We start from the raw sequence: 23,249 nt of genomic DNA, 5'->3' as shown, positions 1-23,249 counted from the left end.
CGTTAAAGGTGCGCAGTTTGGTCTTCTGGGAGACTGCTTTGTTGTTAAAGAAGGGTTTTAGTCGCACGAACGCTCCGTATGTCTTGCCGCGAGTGCTGTTAATGTGACGAACGTACGTGAGTCGACGGTCTAGCGTGACGTCGGGGTAATTGGTGGAGTAGCTCCAGTCGATTTCTACTTCGTTGACCTTTATCTTCTACAGTTTCTTCCTTGGATTTTTCCAGGAGACGAGCATGGCTATATTCTTTGCCTCATTTACGACCAGTTTCCAAAGACTATACCAGTTATGGAGAGTGATGATGTGCTCGTCTAGAAGGGTGGTGCACCGAGGATATCGTTTTGACGTGTAGCTGACCGCAACGTCGTCTGCATGGACGTACGTGTTGATGTCTTCACGCTGAGGCAGGTCATGGCAAAATATGTTGAAAAGGGTGGGTGAGAGTTTGGAGTCTTGGGGGACTCTTGAGGTTATTGGTCGGAGGTGGGAGAAGGAGTCGCCTACTTTAACTTGATAAGACTTGACGGTGCCGATGAGGTCGTGCGGAAAACCTAATTGAATAAGCTTGTACAGGAGGCCCTCGTGCTAAACTCTGTCGAAAGCTTGCTGTTCATCAAAGAAAGCTATCGCGGTGAAGTTTTTGTGGATGAGGGTATCGAAGAGGTCTTCGGCGGCTCTCAGAAGCTGGTGTATGGCCGAATGTTTGACTCTAAAACCTTTCGAAATGACTCCCTTGGTGACATTTTAGGCGACGAGGTTACCCACGTCCCCTCTGCACCCCCACCTTTGCCTCCTCCTCCTCCTCCTCGTCATCGTCGTTGTCGTCATTGTCGAGGTCGTCCTTCGAATGCTCACTCAATGACTGGATGCAGCCATGACTATACCATCGAGATGTGCATCGTCGTAAACCTCACTTGCTGCTGCAAAATACAAATTTGCAGCTGCAAGTGGGCGACGAAGGGGTCCTGGTCAGCAGTGTCAAAAGCAGCAGTAGCAGAAGCAGCAGCAGTAACAGGAGTGGTGGTGTCAAGCGTTGGCGAGTCAATGATCAGCGTGATTATGGCTTGTTCGGCCGAATGAGCCCCCTATTTATAACATCGAAGAGTTATCGGCTCTAAAACCGTACTGCACGTCTGGAAGGATATTGTTTTCCGTGGCGTGATTGTTTAGGTAGGTGAGGATGATGCTTTCAGTGATTTTACTAGGCGAGGAGAGTAAACTAATGGATCTGTGGCTCGAGGGGTAGCTGAGGGGTTTCCCCTGCTTCGGGAGGCAGATGACCGTAGCCTTCTTCCACGCACCTGGGGAATAAAGAAGGCGCATCATTGCGGCGTTGGTAATGTTGCAGATCGCCGTGACAAATTTTTGAAAAAGGATTTTCAGGATGATGTTGGAAATACCTTATCTGACAGGAGCTTTCCGAGTTTTTAGAAAGCAGATGATACCTCTGATTTTGAAGGGTGTGCAGTATTCGAAATCTGTGTTGTCAAGGACTTGTTTCTGCACCGTGTTGATTCTCGCGTATTCCTGCGCTAGTTCTTCAGCGCTAAGGCTGGAGGAGCATTGATTTTGCAGCGAATCTGCAAAGATCTCTGCTTTGTCCGAGTCTAATGAGTAGAATTTGTTCTCTTGTTGAAGTGGGGGGGGGGAGGCCGTTTGTTGTGATGTTTTTTAACGACCTCCCAAACATTTCTTGAGCGGGACTCTGCTTTGACTATAAACTTGTGAAATTCCATATGTCGGAATTTGCAGACTTGAGATTTGACTTCCCTTTAGGGAGTTAAGGTATACTTTAAGTTCGGAGGTTCTCCGTTTTTTCCAGAGTTTCTGAACTCCATTTTTCTCCTTGATGGGACTTAGAAGGTCGTGTGGGAGTTTGAGTGAGTATTGGGAAGCTGTAGTTGTTGTGGTGGTGTCTTGTGTGCACCTGTTAAGTTCGTCTGTAAATTCGTCAACTGCTATGTTGAGTTTCGTTCGGGACCCGATGGGACGACATTTAAATGGAAAAGATTTGATGTTATACGCAAGATGGACTCAGTCTATGCGGTTGGTGGTAATGGGTATTGTGAGGAGGGACTTAAGGATTTCTAGGTAGACTGTGACCAAAACATTTATTATCAGACCAAGGCACTCATTTTATGAACAAAAGCATGGATGAACTCGCCAAGTTGTTTAAAATAGACGAAATGGGCAGTATAGCATTCCAATTACAAACAAACGGTACCATCGAACGTACGCATCATACTCTCACGAAGTACATAGAGGCTTACAGAGAACAAAATGATCACTGGGACGAACATTTACCGATACGCATGCACTCATATAACACCACGGACCATCAGAGTATGGGATAACTCACCACACGAACTCGTTTTCGGACAAAGCGCCAGAACACCATTTAGTATCAAACTGCTACCCCAGAGCCAAACTTCAAACGAATATTTCGAAGAGTTAGTTGAGACCCTGACAGAAAAGAGAATCATTACAGCAATGAATCAAGTTCAGGCAGAATACTGATCGAAGTATTACTATGACCGCAAACTACATACAAGATATTTCTTGGAGAGAGAAATAGTTTATGTGCTGAAAGAGCCATCTAAGAGTAAATATGATTCGCAATACGAGGGCCCGTATGAAATCATAGTTATTGATTAAAGTAACAAAAATGTAAAGCTACAGAGAGGCGATGAAATAAGAGTATCGCTCGTAGATAGAATCAGAAAATCATGCATGGTGAAGGGACCGCCAGAGAATGCGAACAGGGTAAAGGACACGAAGGTACAGACTTGAACATTTAATTTCGCTTAAAAATTCCCGGACGCAGCGCGAAAATATAACAGAAAAAGTGATCAATTAGGTTTACGATAAAATCTTTAGCGACCCTTGGACGAGCTGTGAACTAGATATATACATATATTAGCCTCAAATACGCTAGTTCACAGCAAAAGATAACTTTAATGGAGAGGTACGCATGAACAAAGCATTAATAACACGAATCAATAGTAAAATTTGCGTATTATGAATGGGAAAAAAACAAAGCAAATTAGGGGCGCGTGTGGCACTCTCTTACGAAGAGACATACTCCAGTAAGCGTAGAATTAATTCACAAGCCAAATGTACATATTATAGACGGTAAAATACAAAAAAAAAAATATGGGTATAGACTGACATGTACATAAAGATTTAAATAAATTTATGCGGGAGGTACGCAAAAAAAAATGTGAAATTAGCTAATGGAAAGAGTATGAACAAATAATAATTTCTTTTTGTAACCCATTTACATCATTATTGTATTAAAAAAACTGATTTTAGCAATTATTGTTAGGTAGAGAGGATCATGAAGGAATAGAAGTAGAATAAGTTAAGCAATCGCAGGAAAAATGAATTTATTTTTCAACTAGCTCACGAGCTCACATAGAGTGCAAGAGGTTAAACCTACTTTTCTTCCCTCTTTCCGTCGTCCTCCATCAGTAACAATTTCACTCCTTCCGTCATGATCCGCTGACAACTAGAACGCCTGAGACAATACACGCAGTCGTCATGAGATATCGAATCGACTGCTACGTCCAAGGCAACGAACAGACTGTTCGTCGGACCGTCCACCTCAAAGTAAGCATAATTTTGCAAGAACTACATGGACCAGTACTTAATCGTTCATGTAAGAGAAACTAATAATAAAACACCCAGATCACCGGTTGACTATCGAGAGTAATAGTCGACCCTACCTAGTGTGCTCCAGTGTTTTGTCGGGACTTGGCCATCGAAGGACAACGTTACCAGGTCACCCTCGTTCAATCAGGGGCGTTAGTACTGGAGAGAAGGCATAAAAATCTACAACAACCCGCATGCTTAACTGAAATAAATAAAGGGCGCTTGCAAACACATAAGCTGTTACTTACACAACGATATTGCGCAACAGTGCACGCGAGCTGCTCCTGTTTTTGTAGGAAGCAAAAAAAATAAAATTAATAAAAAAAAAAAAAAAAAAAAAAAAAAGGACCACACACGGAGATTCTCCTGGCGCGAGAAATTGTGTTGTGACACGAGCAGTATTAAAGCTCAGCTTTAAGAACTCAGTTAGTAGACCGAACATTTTAGAAAGTGCACTTTCTCTAGACATCGTAGAGGCAAAATAGAAGCTTTGTTGTTATAAGAAAAACACAGCGAAAAAGCAGCGAACAAAATCAGCAAATGCATCTATAGCGTTAAGAGTGGAAACAGACAACAAATACCCATATAAATTATACATCAAATTTCTTCCGGACGCATCTTAAATTATTTTTCTTGTCATCCAGTTGGCTACAAAAGAAATATTGTGTTCAATTTAGTTGATAAAGCGATCTTACTTTCCAGTACATCTTTTCATGGTGTGAATATTGCCAGAGTAAAAAATCTTTTGACAAGAAATAATTATCCTTCGAACTTTATTAACAAAAATATAAAGGTTGGATTAAAAAGACACAAATATATGAATCACAACAAAAGCACCACAAACATTTACCCTTAGTGCAAAATTGGTATACCATGTATAGACAACAATTTTGAAAAATCTAAACCTTGTTAAAACCCTACAATATTCACACCTACCCTCTTATCAATAAATAACTCAACCACGTAGTCTGTTTAGGAAAAGATCGTTTGCGCACATCAAATTAATTATAACCACGAATTCGATTGGAATAACTTCAAAATCCTTGACAAAGAAGTCGATTACAAAAAAAGAACTATTTCTGAAATGCTTCATATTAAACTGAACAAACATAACATCAATAGAAAGGAAGATGTGCTTTCCTATAATCGAGCGTACCTTCCTTTACTGAGAAAGTTTAAATGTCCCGATCGAGTTCATCGCCCTTTACCGTCCCCTATATAAGCGCTGGTATGTTGTACAATTTCATGTCAGTCAATAGTTCGACAGGTGACGAGTAAGTCAATACACTTACGAATTCTCGCGTGCCTGCGGTAATAATTTATATTGTAAACTTATTGTGTTTTTGTGTGTGAGTCTACCAAATCGCTTATTGTATAATTTTTGATTTTTAATTTTGTAGCCTGATAAGGCTGACACATATGTTAGCGAAACGTTGCTTATTAATAAAACAAAGTAAGAGAAAAAATTTAAATACACTCTAGTTGTGTTTATTTATTTCTCACATCTCGCCCACAATGGATCACTGATCACCTTGAATTTCCAATTTCTTCGGAGGGCACTGATAAAACTTAAATAAACTATTAAACACCCATATAATTCCTTCCCTAAATCTGAACCCATAAGAGAAGAGAGAGGAGGAGTAGCAGGAAAACATGGTATTAGAAAATGTAAGGTGAAAAATACTAAGAAAAATTTTACGATACAGGTCAAAACGTAAATGCAGAATACACCGCCGTTAAATGATTTTTTTTTATTCATACCTCCAAGCTTGTCTCGACCAAAAACATGAGTGAAATGTAAGACAACCGATTGTTGAAAAGGTTCAGTTGTTTTTGAGGAGATTTATTCACTTGCTAAAAAAAAATGTTGTACTTTAACACGCTGGAAGTACATGTGTATGTTTTCAATATTTTTTATCAGCCGAATTTTCAAAAAAAAAAAAATTCCCGAAACTGCATGATTTAACATTGCTCTTATGGGCGAGAGCGATTATTCAGCTTTTGTTGCACAAATTTCGAAGCTAGAGATTTATTCATGAAGAGAAAAAAGTTCAAATAGATGGATTAACTTCTAAGGAAGACTCTCATATCAAAAAATGTGCTCCTTATTAGGCATTTGGAAGAAATAACTGTGCAAACGTAAACAAATTTGCGAGCAGGTCTTATGCTAAGTGTATGGGAGAAAACCGAGCATCGTCTGCTGTCAGTTAGTCTTTTCATGGAGCGAGATGTCTTTACAAAATTGCTTCTAGAATTTGTTAAACTGAAAATCATGATGTAAAATTTGGGCCAGCCTTTCTTAAGACTTCAAACTATAATGCTGTACAAAAAAAGTTTATTTTTCGAAAATTCATAACACACTTCTGTTGACGAAAGTTGAGTCTCTTCTTACTTTTTTTCGGTTATTTTTCATCAAGAAAACAACATTTTTTCAAGTCTTTTTTCTTGAACTATCGGAAATAAGCTGCTTTAAAGTATGTACTACAATTTGTTCATAACATTTAATGGTTTAACTTTTGAGCACTGAAGAGTTGAACACAGTAAAATTAACCTTGATGCAGTAGGCGGACGTTTTCATGCACGGTCAGTACAACTCACTTTAACACGGTGTCTAATGGAAGCCCCACACACCCGCTCACCCCCCCCTCCGGGAAAAAGACCGAACCTCCTTAAATTTTCTGACTCTACAGTATTCTCGAATATGTTACATGACCCCCGCAGGCAAGACGGGGTGCATAACATTATAACCAACTATTCACAAACTCAATAAGTGACTTAAATGCGCACGTAAATCTGGTGCAAAATAATGGATAACGTAATGAAACATATTTACAATTGAGAAATTTTAACCAAGCAAAAAATACCCCAATTGACAAAAATACTAAAATAAACTACAATAGCTATATCAAAAGCAATAGAGTTAAAAAATACGTTCGTTATTATATACTTTATATGTAAGGGGAGAGCTACACTCGCAGCTCAATGATAAAAACAAGGGGAAAAATAAGAGAAAGCGTATGGTACACACGGTAATACACTTAAATAGATAGCTATCGATAGAGTATACATACTGCCTGGGCAAATATTTAGCACACGGACTAGAACGCGTGCTCGTAGGCAGGAACGGGGGTTAGCAACTAATAGCTAACAATTTTATACATTACACGGTTACTAAATTCAGGAATTGGGCTTCTTTTGGGGGGCCCTGCTATTAATATGTCATAGAATGATCACAGGAAAACAAAGAACTCCAGAAGAAATACGAGAATTGGCAGCAGTTTACATCACGCTAATAGTAAAACTCCAAACAGAGAGGTGACTGCAACCCTCTGAACGAGTAATAGAGTTGCCGTTGGCCGTGGCACATGATTAAAGTTTGCGAGACAACGAGTATGAGCGCTGTAAGTCGCTTGACTGTATTGGGGGGGGGGGGGGCAGTCCGTAGGACGAGACTAAAAAAAAATTTTTTTTTACCAAAATACGTAATGATAGTAGAGTTTTGTAAAGTTTATTTATGTACAAAAAAAATACTAGCGTTGATCACAACACATAAAATAAATCAATAAGAAAAAAAGTAGGTATGAGTGCTAAGAGTCGCTTGACTGTATCGGGAGGTGCAGTCCGTAGGACAAAGACAAGAAAGAATTTTCTTTTCTCTTTGATACTGATGGTAAGAAATTTGTATGGAATTTTTTTTGTAAAATAAACAAATGATAAACAGGCGTATATGAAATTATAAAATAGAAACTCCATGTGAAATAACGTAATGTATAATTCTAAATTTATTATTTTGTATGTGAAACAACACTTGATGTAAATTAGTCTTAAGCAGAGGCCCAATTTAAGGCAATTTCATATGTTATTATAATGTAAGGCAAAGCGTATACACAATCAATATTGTTATACACTAAATAAACGTTGAGAGGAGACTGAATGATTAGGAAGGCAAAAATATTAATCTAAAAATAACAGCGGTTTTCTATAATTGAATAGAAAGATAAGTGTGAAATACTAAACTGTACAAACAACACATACAACAGAATACAGCACAGCACACACACGCACAATTGAGAACAAGTCGAGGGCGACGACATCGCGAAAAAGAGTGGAAAACATTTTTTACATCGAACAACTTTCGATCGACGTAATGAAAAAACTATAATGTTAATTTAAACATAACCGTAAAAAAATAGAGACAATGAGTTGCACAACAAATAGCTATTTGTAAGATTGCAATATAATCATTAATGTTATGTTGATTAATTTTTTAAAGTAAAATTTTTAAGTGTTATTGCAAAATTCACTGTCACATCATCGATATTTTGCTTCGATAAAAACATTGTTTTGAATTATAGTCATGATAATTGAAAAAAATTGATTCTGATTTACTACCAGAAACTTTTTTTTGCAACTTAATCAAGTGCAAATGTTTCAGTCAATTTTTTATGCTTTCTTTCCGAACAAATGTCATTGTATTTCTCATAAAAAAACACAAATTAAGAAAAAAGAAAAAAAAAATGCTTAAACTCACTCTGAAGCTGAGATACATGAACTTAGCGTTTTTTGCAATAACGAGCTAATAATTGGATTTGTTACTGCGAAAAAATTTGTGTTTTATCTTCATGTATTTTTGCATCATACTGCAGGAGCACTGTATTAATTTCATTGAAAGGAAAGCTGAAAAAAAAAATTAAGAACGTTTCATTGTAACAACAGAAGCAGCCTAGTGCTCACATCTGTAGTTCTGTACCCTTCTTTTGCGACGAGGTGGCCGATCGGTTGGGGTGCATGAGGGAAAACACAGCCTTTGGCTGGCGTTTGAATTTTAATAAGTTGTTTTGCAGAACCATACACTTACAAAAATAGTATTAAACATTGAACATACTTCATTAACAAATATTTACCAAGTATATCTTTGTTGTATTACGGAAAATAATTAATGCACTATAGACATAATAGCATTAATTATTTTTTTGGATTTGAACATAAATTCTAAGGTAAAACGCAGGAATGTCACAATTCTATATTTTTAGGCTGTTTCATAACCTCAGAATCTCTAAAAAATGAGGTTGGAAAAAAACTGCAAACGGCGCATAAGGACAAATTTTGTAATATTATCGTAGTAAAAGTAACTTTGATGATTTAATTTTATTAAAATAAATTAGTAAAAAAAAAAAAAGTACGATTTTAGCCCAAATAGGTATTTGCATATGAACTGAAGCAAAAATAAAACGGATTGAGTTAGATCCTAATTATTAATTCATAATAATGTATGAATCTCCTAAGCTTGTTTAAGCTATATAAGCAAATTAGGAATCCATTTTATGTGTATAAAATAGGTACGTTATGGTGTAACATAAGCATTAAAAAGCCCAATGAAAAAAGCAAAAAAGACTTAAGAGAAAACAATTTTTAAGCTGTAATGAGTTATCAGTATAAACAGTATATCTTGAGTATCTTACTTTTAATTTTTACAAATAAGTTATAACAAATCGCACCCACGTAAGTTTCTTTTATAACAATTCCATAATTTATTGTTCATATAAGTTTTTTTAACACGCCAGCCTGTAAAATGATTGTCAGCTAAAGCCTATATAAAATGTGATGAAAAAAGTATATATGCAACCCTCCAATATTAATATTAATTGCCCGGAACCAATTTCATTATGTTTCCTAATGATTTAGGAACCACTTAAACCATACTTTCTATTGAATCAGAAACCAATTAAACTGTTTTCATATCTGTTAAAATGCGCCAGAAACAAGTTTGATAACTTCACCTTAAAAATCTCATTTAAAAAGAAAAGGACGCATCAATCAATAAAAAATTTGAAAAACAGCTAAAGATATAAATAAAAAAAGCCAAATAATTTAACTTTCTGAAAAAAAATAAAGTTACTTTTGAGCTCATTATATACGAAATCTTATTTAATACATGACGTTGAAACGCAGATGTCGGTAATAGATCATAAAACGCATATCCATTGCCCGGAGACAAAAAATTACGATCTAATCTACGAATAAAACAACTAAAATTTCGCTTTGACAAAAACATTTTTTTTAATGTTAGCGATGATAATAAATGAAAAAGAAATTAATTTTTGTGAATTTTGACAATTTACCACCATTCAGTTTTTTTTCCAACTTAAACAATTGCAAATATTTCAGTAAATTTTGAATGCCTTCATTCCTAACAAACATCATTGCACTTCTCATGAAAAAAAACGAATTAAAAAAAAAAAAAATGTTTTACCTCACTCTTCAGCTAAGTTACAAAAAATTAAAGTATTATGCAATAACGGACTGCAAATTAAATTTTTTGTTGCGACAAAATTTGTGTATTATTTTCATTTATTTTTCAAGAAAGTTGCATTGTAACAGCATTGTAATTTTCAGTATATTATAGATGTATAAAATGTTTCATGGAATAGAAATTAACAATTCAATAAGTCAATTAGTTAGAAAAAAATGACTGTGAAAACATCTGGGTCTAAAAGCAATGGTGTAGCTGACGGTGCTAGTGCCAGACTTTTAACTTTAGCGTTGGCATAAAAAATTCGTGTGCCCTTCATATTTATCAATTATTTTTTGCCTATTAATTAATTTTTTTAGTAAAAAGTATCGTATTATAGGTGAAATTGACGCTTTTATTTGACAAACATTATTTTAACGCATTGAAATTTAATCTACAGTTCTAAAGCTGTAAACTTGATGTGCATTAATAAAAATGTCGAACTAAATGAATATAATCTTTATTCACAATTTTCATAATTTATTTTTACCAAACTATGTCAATAAAAATATTACTATTACTATAATTATTACTATATTAATAGAAAAAAAAAACTTGAATTACATTTTACGAGAAATAACACTTGATAAAATTTCAACGGCCATGAGAAATGCCTTTTACAGGCTTCAAAAATGGTTAAAACAATATTTATTTTATTATTTGTAAAGACTAAAAAAAAATGTTCCAAAAAATAAAAAAAAAATACGTAAAATAACATTTAATTATGTCATTATGTCTTCAAGTTGATACATATTTCAAAGCTGGATGCAAAAAAAGATTATTTTTATTTTTATTTAAATCAAATAGTTTCTTAACTAATGTTTTAAAAATTTAACTAATTTTTTTCAGTAGTATATAAATAAATAAGAAATTTTATTTCCTGCTGTTACTTAATGTTCACGTTTGAGTATTTAAAAGGAAAAGGTACTCCGTAATATTGTTGTAGTAATTACAATACATTTATTACACTTTTAATAATAAATTATTTTTTCCTTAGTAATAAAAAGTATGTGTGAAGTTTCAGTAAAATTTGTAAACGAAAATTAGTTGTAAAATCAGTTACTAGATTTATTGTTGACAAACGTATAAACTAACACGAAACAATGTTATGTGGACGGTCAGTAGAACTTTGACCTGTCTAGTGTTGTAAAGCTGTCATTTTGAAGGACTGATTTTCGTTCCCGGACCGTAAAATGACTGCCCGATGACCAGCTTAAAATTTGTGACACTTTTTGTGGTCGGTCGGTCGGCTTGGTCCGATTCCTCTATCATGCATATCTACATACATAGTGAATATAGATATACTTTCTTGAGGAATGGAACCTGGCGTCCGATCGACTGATCAGAAAAAAACGTACAAATTTGATCCCATAAGCCCATAATCCTTACGGGACTACACACTTGGACAGTCCCATAGTGCGTAATAGAGGTGCGGAATAGACTTTGCACAGTGTCAAGAACCAATCAGATCTATTGTGTACATGTATACTTCACTGAGAAACTTGAAAGAGTCTAAAGAAATAAGATATGATATAAGACAAAGTATTTTTAAGAATAAGTATTTTTCCTGCCTTGGGCTACTTTCAGGGTTGGGTATGCCCTCGGTAGGAAAAATAGGGTTCACACCTAGTGCGCATCCAACCAGGGCAAGCTCAAGGAGTCTCTCGAGCCTTATGCTTACCCTGGTGGCATGCATCACCAGGTACGAAAACTACTATTTGCTCCTCTCAGGCGGAAAATTAGGGCTGAAAGTACTTTCAGTGCCTTTTTCACCGGCAAAAAGTAGAACCTCCCGCCCACAAATAAGAAAAATGAGAAAATTTCGTAATTGGTATTGCACATTATAAATATGTGATTTGCAACATCTTTTAAATGTCTGTCTTTGTACATAATTAAAACAAGACCTGATTATTCTAAGAAATTCTATTACATATTTTGTATCAAACTTCTTGCAAAAAAATTGAATATTTTAATAAAGGAGTATCTAGGGCTTTAGATCAGGCATGTAACTTTTAAAAGTGGCGACCAACTCTGAGTTTTAAAAAATTGGCTGCATTAGATAATTTTTTCTAACTTTCATGTATAACTATGTAAACTCAATCATACATTTCAAAAGTAACTACAATTTTATACAGTTATATCTCATAGCTAGAAGAGGACAGACCCTCGAACAATGGAGCCCTCTGGTAGTCATTTTTTGATACTGATACTCTCATTCCATGAAGTTTATTTTTTTTGTGAGGCGAATGGTTGTCAATATTTTTTAACGATCATTTAGTTTTTAGGAGAGTATCACCTTCCTCATTCACCTTCCTCCGGGTCTCCAACTCCTGGACGCTGCCGAGAGCTTTGCCTCCTGGTCCCTCACCTGGAGCTGCCGCCCCTGGGCCCCGCACAACCTTCGTTAAATAATAATAAATTTTTACTTATTTCAAAAAATTCCCTACTTTACCGACTACTTCTTTAAACTTTTATTATTTTGTAAAGAAGAAATCACACTCAATTTTGAATAAAAGATGTAAAATACATTTTCCTACCTTGGGCTGCTTTAAGGGTTGGGTGTGCCCTCGGTAGAAAAAATATGGTTCGCACCAGGTGCGCATCCAACCAGGGTAAGCACAAAAAGTCCTGGTGCACAAGGACTGCTTTGCAGATCCCTCGGGCCTAATGCTTGCCCTGGCGAAATGCGCCACTAGGTACGAAAACTACTATTTTGTACATTAAATAGACGTTGAATAAATATTCAAACATTTTTAATCTTGTAGTTACACTTTTATGTAATTAATCATTAACCAGACAAAATACGATCTCACTTTGCGCTCTTAAAGAGAAAAATAAGATACGTAACTCGTGCGGAGGCCTCCCCGCCCTTGAGCGCACTTTCTGCCCTTCGAGCACTTTTGGACCTCAGGTAAAAGTACTTTTCCGCCATGCGGACGAAAATGTTCTTTCCGCTCTTGGGCCGAAAGTACTCTACGGGTAGAAAGTGCACCCGGGGAAGCAGTACTTTCTGCCCTAGTGGCGTAATATACTATTAGCTGTTGTGATAAGTCGAAAGTAACTATAAAAATTTATGTACTGTTCTCATTCTATTACTATATGTTGGTAAAATATAAATGGTTTAAAGTGTTTAAATTGTTTACATAAAAGTTTTTAATTAAATAAAATAACAGAGTTTATTTGAAAAATAATAATGTTCATGAATAAATCGTATATTTTTTCTTCAAATTTATTCTTAAATATTAATTTCTTCTTGAATACAACTAATTACAATCCCATTATTAATATTATTATCAAATTAATAAATTAAAAAGTTGCTCAATATTTACTATATAGTTTTAAAATGACCGTCATTTGACGGTCCGTCCGAGTGATCGGGCCATTTTAAAAGGGATGGTCATTTTACATCGAAGAAGGTGGGGAAAACTTTTGGACGGACATTGACGGTCTTTTTTCATTATTTTTTTGTGACATGACCAAAAATAAAAAAAGACGGTCATTTTACAACACTAGATTTGTCTGCCCGGTTGGCAAAACGCTGTATTAGTCAAATGGGCGTCTATAGTGTCAAAAAGCCAGACGAAGTCGTGCCTCTAAAAGGCCTTTGCTATTTCGTGGTTTAGTACTCGAGGTCAACTTAAGGTAGAAAATCCGTGGACCAAGTTAGTCAAGCGAGTGAAGTGCGTCATTTGCCGTATTATTACAGTCTTATAGGCTATGGCTGTATGATTTTGTATTGGGAAAAATATTAATCAATACGTTAAAGGATTAATGATGATGATTCAAGGCATTGTTAACACGTTAACTGATTAATGATGATGATTCAAGGCATTGTTAACACGTTAACTGATTGATGATGATAATTCAAGGCATTGTTAACGTTGACTTGCTGGAATAGAATCATTGATCAGTCATTGGGATTCGTTTAAAAACGGTATGACTTGAGACTGATTAATAATGATTTAAGGCATTGTTAACGTTGACTTGCTGGAATAGAATCGAAATACGAAGATATATCTCATTTATTCTATTTCAATAGATGATGTAATTATTTTATTTGTAGTTATAGTAGCGAGTAATCATATTGTAAATTTCTTTTTTAACTACTTTCCCTACCTGTTTCTCACTTTTGTCGTCACCAGCATTTTTACATACAGCTTTTCACGCCAATTCATAACACAGGACCACAAACCCCAATAAAAAATTGACGCACATACTGTGACGTATTCCTTATGTATTTTGGGCCACCGGATTCAAATCCGTCGAGCATTTTGCTCCATCACGTCAAGATTTTTCGGAAATCGGGAAAATATGTGAAAAATCGATTTTCCCAGCCCACCAGAACGTTACTCTAATTTAAAACAAAATAAGTCAAATGTACTTAATCATTGAAGTACAACCCATAAGTAAATCAAAATAAAAACTACATAATTCTTACTCCAAAAAACCCTTACTGACTCACTCTGCCCACTCCTAAGCAGGCTAAACCACCCAACCCTGGAAAAAGCTGGATTTTTTACTTCTGTTCTTGAAAAAAATGGAGTTTTGAGCCATGGGCAGGCTAATTCTTCTCATTCTAACTGCATCTAGCCTCTAACCACCTAATCATTACTCTAAGCAACCCTTACTGACCCACCATACCTACCTGTACCATATACACTATAGTATTTCTTAATTAAATTATGTTTGAACCCTGAGCATACCTACCCTTTTTCTTCCAACTATATTGACGCTTTAAACACCTGATGTTTACTTCTAGCAACCCTTGTTAACCCACTATGCTACGCTAAACATCATAACTTACAGAACCCTGGACAAAGCTTGTTTTTAACTTCTTTTCTTACCAATTTTATTTGTTTTTATTTTTGAACAATACGAATCTTAAGCTACAAGCAGGATATTTTTTGGTACCATATCTATCTTCCGACGACTTTATTCTGACTTCAACTTTAGTTTTCCTCTAAAAGAAGTATCTTTATTATCCTCAAACTTATATTTATCCCTGGAGAAATTCATTTTTTTCACTCAAGTACGTTATGTTGAAAGCTAAAACTATTTGCTTTAAAACTCCTAAAAGTGGTTAATCCAGCTCATCCTAGGCAAAGTGAGTTAGTTGTTTTTCTGTTTAAAAAATACAATTTATTAATATAAGTAGCTGATCCTTACCGAACACATTTTATAAGTATGCTGGGGATTGGTAGGTGAAGGGTGCAGAAACTTGGTAAGTTTGACTCTAATTTATTTGGGGGTTTTGGTTTATTTTTTATCAGAAACCTGTGATGTTTTGAGCTGCTTAAGTGAGCTTAAATATGTTACCACAAGCTTAATGCACTTTTTTTCGTTTTTATATTAGTGAATTTGAAAATTGCGTTTTTATATCTAGTTTTAACGAACGTAAGTGTTTATGACTTGAGTGATTGATACATTTTAGCTTTTAGGGTTAACATTTTAGGATTAGAAGGATTTGAGTTTGTGAGCTTATATTGTATTTCCGTTATTTGTGACCATTTTTTTGTTAACGTTATAATGTCATAAAACTATTTCTTTCATTCATAAGTTTTCTGAATCGTTAATTCAAAATAAACTAAGTGTTTCTTTTGTATTTTAGTGTTATCAAATAGTACCTACAAATACATTAGTATTTTGTGTAGAAATTTTACTCTTTTTATTATTTTACTTGTAAAATACTTCGATTACCATGTCTCTCTGTAAAGATAGAGATTGCTTTTGCGTTTTATGTGGGTGTTACACATTACAACGCGATAGGAAAACATGCACTGCAGACGTAAAAAAAAAATTATGAAAAATGCTTTGGAATTTCAAAGGAAACTTTGGCTAACGACTGGACTCCTCATGTTATATGCAGTAGTTGTCATAATCAAATTTCTAAGGTTGCAAAAGGGAATATAAATGTTAAACCTTTTTCAGTTTCTATGCGTTGGAGAAATCCGAGTAATCATTTGACAGATTGTTACTTCTGTTCCTGTAATATTTTCGGTTACAATTTGAAAAATATTGGTAATATTGTGTATCCAAAAGTATCGTCTGTAACTTTTTCAATAACTGGAAATAATAGGAGTTCAAACTTCTTTTCTGAAGTTAATGGTTCAGAAATTCTTAATCCACGGGTTAAATCAGAATCATCTAATTTTTCTCAAAATCAGGAAGAATTACAAATGGATAATACAAGAACTGCAGAGTCGCATACAATTGAATTCGAACTAACAGACAAAGAGAATCCAGCCAGTGGAAAATTTAATCAAGATGAATTAAGTGACCTATGTCGAGATTTGGGACTTTCCAAAGAAAACTCTGAACTTTTGGCTTCAAGATTAATAGAAATAAATTGTTAACTAAAAGAACAAAAGTTTCGTTTTATCGTGACAGGGATATTTCTTTTCGAAAATATTTTTCTAGAGAAAACAATTTAGTTTATTGTAACGATGTCACAAATTTAATAAATGAACATAAATGTGTTGAATATGAAGCAGATGGATGGCGGCTCTTTCTCGATTTATCTACCAGGAGTTTTAAGGCAGTTTTACTGCATAATGAAAATAAGTATGCTCCATTACCAGTCGGACATTCAACTATATTAAAAGAAGAATATGAAAGTTTAAAGTATATTTTGACTAAATTGCAATACAATAAACACAAATGGTAGTTATGTAGAGATTTAAAAATATTGACGATCGTACTAGGATATTAAAGTGGATTTATAAAATTTCCTTGCTTTTTATGTAAATGGGACAGTCGTGCTCGAGAGGATCATTACATTAAAAAAAATTGGCCTGCAAGAAACAATTTAAAAGTTGGATCTAAAAATATCATAAAAGAAAATTTATTACCTGTTGAAAAAGTACTACTTCCACCTCTTCACATAAAATTAGGTTTAATAAAGCAATTGGTAAAAGCCATGAAAAAAGAAAATGCTAATGCATTTTTTTATCTTTTCCAAAAGTTCTCTAGTCTTTCTGATGCAAAAATAAAAGAAGGCGTATTTGACGGTCCGCAAATCAGAACCGTTTTTAATGACGAGAATTTCGAAGATATTATGACAGAGAAGGAAAGAGTTGCTTGGCAAAGCTACAAAGGGGTATGCACATTTTTTTTAGGTAACAGAAAAAATCCAAAATACAAAGAGTTAATAAGAAATATGGTTACCGCATTTCAAGGTATGGGGTGCTTAATGAATTTAAAATTGCATTTTCTTGACTCTCACGTGGACTACTTTCCAGAAAATTTAGGTGATTTCAGTGAGGAACAGGGTAAGAGATTTTAAGAGATTTCATCAAGATCTCTAAGACATTAAAAGACGATACCAGAAAGTGTGGAATAAGAACATGCTTGCAGACTACAGCTGGTGTTTACAGCGAGATACCAATATAGCTCATAAAAAAAAGCCATTCGAAGATCGATCGAAACAAAAAAAACACGTTACTCCAATAAAAAAGAATATCAATTAACAGTTAACCTTTCTTAATCATCAATTATTTCCTTTGATTTATAACAAATATTGTTTAAAATTTCTAGAAATAAATACAAAAAAAAAAAAAAAAAAAAAAAAAAAAAACAATAAGGGAAAAGATACTTGCCACCTTCACGTTAGTTATTCCTGAACTAGACTAGAAGCAAGTTTACTGAAATGTCATAAAATTTGCTTAGAATAACTAAACTATGAACAATGAAATAGTACAAACAGATTAAGTTCATTAAATTAATGCCTAAAAAGTTAGATGAGTTGACCGTTTCTAGCTTTGCTTAACATAAAATAAAAATAAAAAAATATCCAGCATTTCCCAGGGTTAAGTGGTTTAGCCTGCTTAGGGGTGGGTATCGTGGGTCAGTAAGGGTTGCTTGAAGTAAGGATCAGGTGTTTAGAGCGTCAAAATAGTTGGAAGAAAAAGGGTAGGTATTCTTAGGGTTCAAACATAATTTCATTAAGAAATACTATATGATACACAACTGGGGTAAAAGGGAACGTCAGTTCAGACCTCGCAAAAATGCAGTTCATAGCAATCGCGAGATATGTGCTGACTTCCTTTTACCTCTAGGGCAAAATACTAATTTTTGTCATCAGTAGGTTAAAAATGACAACGGTCCCGTTCCACTCCGGGAGTAAAGTTGGCCCTTTGACGTGACCATGACAAAAAGGAAATAAAAAATTCAGCTATTCCCAGGGTTGAGTGGTTAAGCCTGTTTAGGGGTGGGTACTAAAAGTCAGTAAGGATTGTTTGGGGTAATGATTAGGTAGTTAGAGGCTAGATGACGTTAAAATAAGGAGAACTAGCCTGCTCAAGGCTCAAAACTCCATTTTTTTCAGGAACAGAAGTAAAATATCCAGCTTTTCCCAGGGTTAGGTGGCTTAGCCTGCTTAGGAGAGAGCAGAGTGGGTCAGTAAGGGTTTCTTGGAGTAAGAATTATGTGGTTTTTGTTTTTATTTATTTATGGTTTGTACTTCAATGATTAAGTACATATTTATTTTGTTTCAAATTAGAGTAACGTTCTGGTGAGCTGGAAAAATCGATTTTTCACATATTTTCCCGATTTCCGAAAAATCTTGACGTGATGGAGCAAAATGCTCGACGGATTTGAATCCAGTGGCCCAAAATACATAAGGAATACGTCACAGTATGTGCGTCAATTTTTTAATGGGGTTTGTGGTCCTGTGTTATGAATTGGCGTGAAAAGCTGTATGTAAAAATGCTGGTGACGACAAAAGTGAGAAACAGGTAGGGAAAGTAGTTAAAAAAGAAATTTACAATATGATTACTCGCTACTATAACTACAAATAAAATAATTACATCATCTATTGAAATAGAATAAATGATACATATCTTCGTATTTCGATTCTATTCCAGCAAGTCAACGTTAACAATGCCTTAAATCATTATTAATCAGTCTCAAGTTATACCGTTTTTAAACGAATCCCGATGACTGATCAATGATTCTATTCCAGCAAGTCAACGTTAACAATGCCTTGAATTATCATCATCAATCAGTTAACCTGTTAACAATGCCTTGAATCATCATCATTAATCAGTTAACGTGTTAACAATGCCTTGAATCATCATCATTAATCCTTTAACGTATTGATTAATATTTTTCCCAATACAAAATCATACAGCTATAGCCTATAAGACTGTCATAATACGGCAAATGACGCACTTCACTCGCTTGACAAACTTGGTCCACGGATTTTCTACCTTAAGTTGACCTCGAGTACTAAACCATGAAATAGCAAAGGCCTTTTAGAGGCACGACTTCGTCTGGCTTTCTGACACTATAGACGCCCATTTGACTAATACAGTGTTTTGCCAACCGGACGGACAAATCTAGTGTTGTAAAATGACCGTCTTTTTTATTTTTGGTCATGTCACAAAAAAATAATGAAAAAAGACCGTCAATGTCCGTCCAAAAGTTTTCCCCACCTTCTTCTATGTAAAATGACCATCCCTTTTAAAATGGCCCGATCACTCGGACCGACCGTCAAATGACGGTCATTTTAAAACTATATAGTAAATATTGAGCAACTTTTTGATTTATTTATTTCATAATAATATCAATAATGGGCTTGTAATTAGTTGTATTCAAGAAGAAAATAATATTTAAGAATAAATTTGAAGAAAAAATATACGATTTATTCATGAACATTATTATTTTCCATTAAACTCTATTATTTTATTCTCTACCATATATATTAGCTATTCTAACACCTTTTAAGCAGAAAATTTATACCTATTTATTTTGTAGACGTCCAAAATCTTGCTTGATATCGTGAAGCATATTATGCAGAAAATCGTGCAAGAAATCTCACATGATATCCTATAATATTTTGTTTAGTATATCTTGTAACATATCTTGTAGGATATTTTGCTCAATATCGCGCGAAAAGTTTGTCTTGGGATACATAACGTACGTGCTTTAACAGCGTGAGGATAAAGAGTAACGTTTGCAGAGATGATCTTACACTGAGGAAAAGTGTTGTACTTGGCACCCCACATCACTGTACCATTGTAAGTTTGAAACAGGATACCTAGCTTTGTTTGTAGGTAAATTTTCAGTAGCTAGGTCCGTCTGCATTCATAAATGCTTTTTAAGTGAATCTAATATTGCATTCAATATGCAGTACTAATGCTTCTTTTATCCTTGCATCTTTGTATCATTCAAATGTATTGTGTTCAGTACCAAGGTTGCTTTTTATCTTTCTTTACAAGTATCATTGTAAATAAAATAAGTAAATATGCTGTTACAGACTTTGATTAAAGACTACTGTTTGAACAGACAATTAAATGCACGTTAAAGCTAATCTCATATAGCTGTATCCTACAAGCCATCTTCCTGTTAATATAGAAATTTTTACTCTCATTTAATTTAGCCGTGTCCTACAAGCCATCTTCTTTTTGAAATAGAAATTCTTACTTTTATCCAATTTGACTGTGTCCTATAAGCTATCTCTGTTTTAAAATAGAAATACCTTACACCGCTTTTTAGAGTTGTGAAAATCAACGTACTACGAAGTGAAAAAAAATGTATAATCAAACAGTCAATACTATTTGTGCACTTAAAAACTATTTATTAAAGAATGCTCGAAAATATTTTGTATGAGTGCGCGAAGCAGCAGTTGCTTTAAATTTTCCTTTTATGGTGGGTTATAAACCAAAGTATTTACATTTAAGTATCAAAAGTATTAGTTAATGAGTCGGTCGTGTATATACTGATTTGCGATGTAACATTTGTGATTTCGTAGATTCCATTGAATGCTAACATTTCCATACTTTCTCCAAAAAATTTGAAAAAAACAATGAATTAAAAATATTCTTATCGCTTGAAAATTAAAATTACCTTATTTGTTACAGATATCTAGCTCTCAAAATCGAGTTTACTTAAGTGGAAACAGTTTGATGCTTAATATACAAGATCCAACCTTCGACGATTTATCAGAAAAATTAAAAAGCAAAAAGTGATGATTGTGCATTGTAAATAAAAAAGTAATTACATGATTTCTATGTTGACGTTTTTTTATTATTTTATCCAAATTATTCTGTAATTATTTTGATTAATGTTAGTATTAAAAGTGTAGATTTAAGTTTATAATTAATGTTTCGTATGATAATTAATCGTACCATTGTAAAAAAAAGCGTTTGCCCGAATGTTCGAAAAAATTTCAAAATTTACTTTACCAATAAATCTGAAATTTTTACGGAAGTTTAATTGCAAGTTCTGATGTATTGTAGACTACGAACATTAGCAATAACTTAAATAGAAAAGTTTTCATGGTAACGAAATAACGAACTGAAAAACAGCTCTGACAAGCGTTTTACCCTGTGATATCTAGAGGACGAGTCTTTATGTATCCAATATGTTATGTTTCGTTAAGTAAGCCACTCCCGCTATGACTTTTATGAAGTTATGTTTATTAGTTTAACTTCATAGGACGCCGATACAATGTGTTATACGTAAATCAGATTATGTTCGATCTTATGTTATAGTTTTGGTCATCACTTGATGAAGATTCAAATCGACTTTGAAACAAAGAAAGAACGAGCTTATAAGTAAATCTTGACAATTTATCACTAAATACGGGTGTTACAATTGTTTCGGTTCACTGTACCTTCCTCAGACACAGAGGTTCATAATCTGGACTACATTCGGTTTTACAAATTATAATACCGATACATATTAGCATATCGTTAACTTGTTCATACTATATACGAACATACTCTCATTTCAAATTCAATAGAGGTGAGTCATTTAAATCTAACTGACAGTTAAGCAAACGTTCAGCGTCCCTCAAATTATTAATCTCAGCCGCTTCCAAAGAATTTAACAATTTGCCCTTAGTGGCTATATGTAAAACTTTAAAATCATAATAAAAATTGTGATTACATTTTAACAGATGAGATGCATAATTTGACTTTTCTATACCACTAACAAAGGCTTTAACATGTTCTTTTAAACGTTTAGCTAAAGTTCTGCCAGCTTGTCTTATGTACTCTTTGTCACACGATCCACATTGCAAGCTATATACACCCGACTTTTCAGACAGTGCTGCTTTACTTTAATTATTTTTTATTAATGTTTTTAAACTTTTCTGCGTTTTAAAGAAAATATTTTGTCCATACGACTTCAACTTCTTTTTCAAAAAAATCAGATATCTTCCCGACAAACATGAAATAAATTTTTATCTTCATCTACTATTAGGTAAACGTTTTGAACTGGAATTTTATATTATACTTTATTAATAATTCCATCTATTAAATTTTGATCCTACCCATTATTTTCAGCTAATTGTTTAATAATATTTAATTCTTTTGTATAATTATTCTGTGACATTGGAACCAACAACAATTTATACACATAGCTATATAATGCAGCTATTTTGTCCGAATACGGGTGAAATGATTTAGTATGAATTAAAATATTTGTATGTGTTGGTTTATGAAAAATACTAAATTCTAAGTGGCTATGAACTTTACTAATTTTTAAATCTAAAAAATTTAGTTAATTATTTTCTTCTCTTTTTATTGTGAATTCAATATTTTTGTGTAATTTGTTAATAAAATTTAAAAATAACTGTAATTGTCTCTGTGATTCTATAAAAATACAAAATGTGTCATCTACTTCTGTACTAACACATGAGATTTACAGTTAATGGACTCGACATAATTAAATTTTCCAAATAATTTGTAAAAATCTTGGCTAGTAAAGGGCGAATAATAAAGTAGAAAATAATATTTTTGATAATTTTAGTGATCATAAGTTCTATAAGAAATTTGTAGATATAACCAAGTGTGATTTCAATGAAAAAGAAACTATACTACTAGAATATGGTTTTAAATTTAATTTTAATTATAAAAATACTAAAAGTATTAAAAAAGTATTGAAGGCAAGTTGTTAAATTCTTTGGAAGTGGCTGCGATTAATAATTTGAGGGACACTGAACGTTTGCTTAACTGTCAGTTAGATTTAAATGACTCACCTCTATTAAATTTGAAATGAGAGTATGTTCGTATATAGTATGAACAAGTTAACGATATGCTAATATGTATCGGTATTATAATTTGTAAAACCGAATGTAGTCCAGATTATAAACCTCTGTGTCTGAGGAAGGTACAGTGTACCGAAACAATTGTAACACCCGTATTTAGTGATAAATTGTCAAGATTTACTTATAAGCTCGTTCTTCATTTATTTCAAATTATGTTCGATGGATTGTAGAGACACACCTCGACTACTTATGATAATTTTTCTTGAGGATTAAACATTGGCATAAACCTTTTGAATTTTCTAACCTCATTGACATAT

The 23,249-nt window shown here is 33.8% G+C and overlaps 1 protein-coding gene across 1 annotated transcript in view; it reads left to right on the top strand.

The window, feature by feature from the left end:
• The window catches only part of Phb2 (prohibitin 2), a 204,675-nt gene extending 183,574 nt beyond the window's left edge, over positions 1-21,101 (top strand). The window contains exon 5 of the mRNA XM_014363178.2: positions 20,801-21,101. Within this exon, the coding sequence (XP_014218664.2) occupies positions 20,801-20,908 (108 nt within the window). The 3' untranslated portion in view covers positions 20,909-21,101. The remainder of the gene's footprint in view (positions 1-20,800) is intronic.
• The last annotated feature ends 2,148 nt before the right edge of the window (positions 21,102-23,249 follow it).

Source organism: Copidosoma floridanum, unplaced genomic scaffold, assembly GCF_036245765.1.
Source record: "Copidosoma floridanum isolate Cflo_tuat_1 unplaced genomic scaffold, Cflo_Japanese_pri ptg000011l, whole genome shotgun sequence".
Classification (NCBI taxonomy): domain Eukaryota; kingdom Metazoa; phylum Arthropoda; class Insecta; order Hymenoptera; family Encyrtidae; genus Copidosoma; species Copidosoma floridanum.
This window is presented reverse-complemented; position numbering and strand designations above follow the sequence as displayed.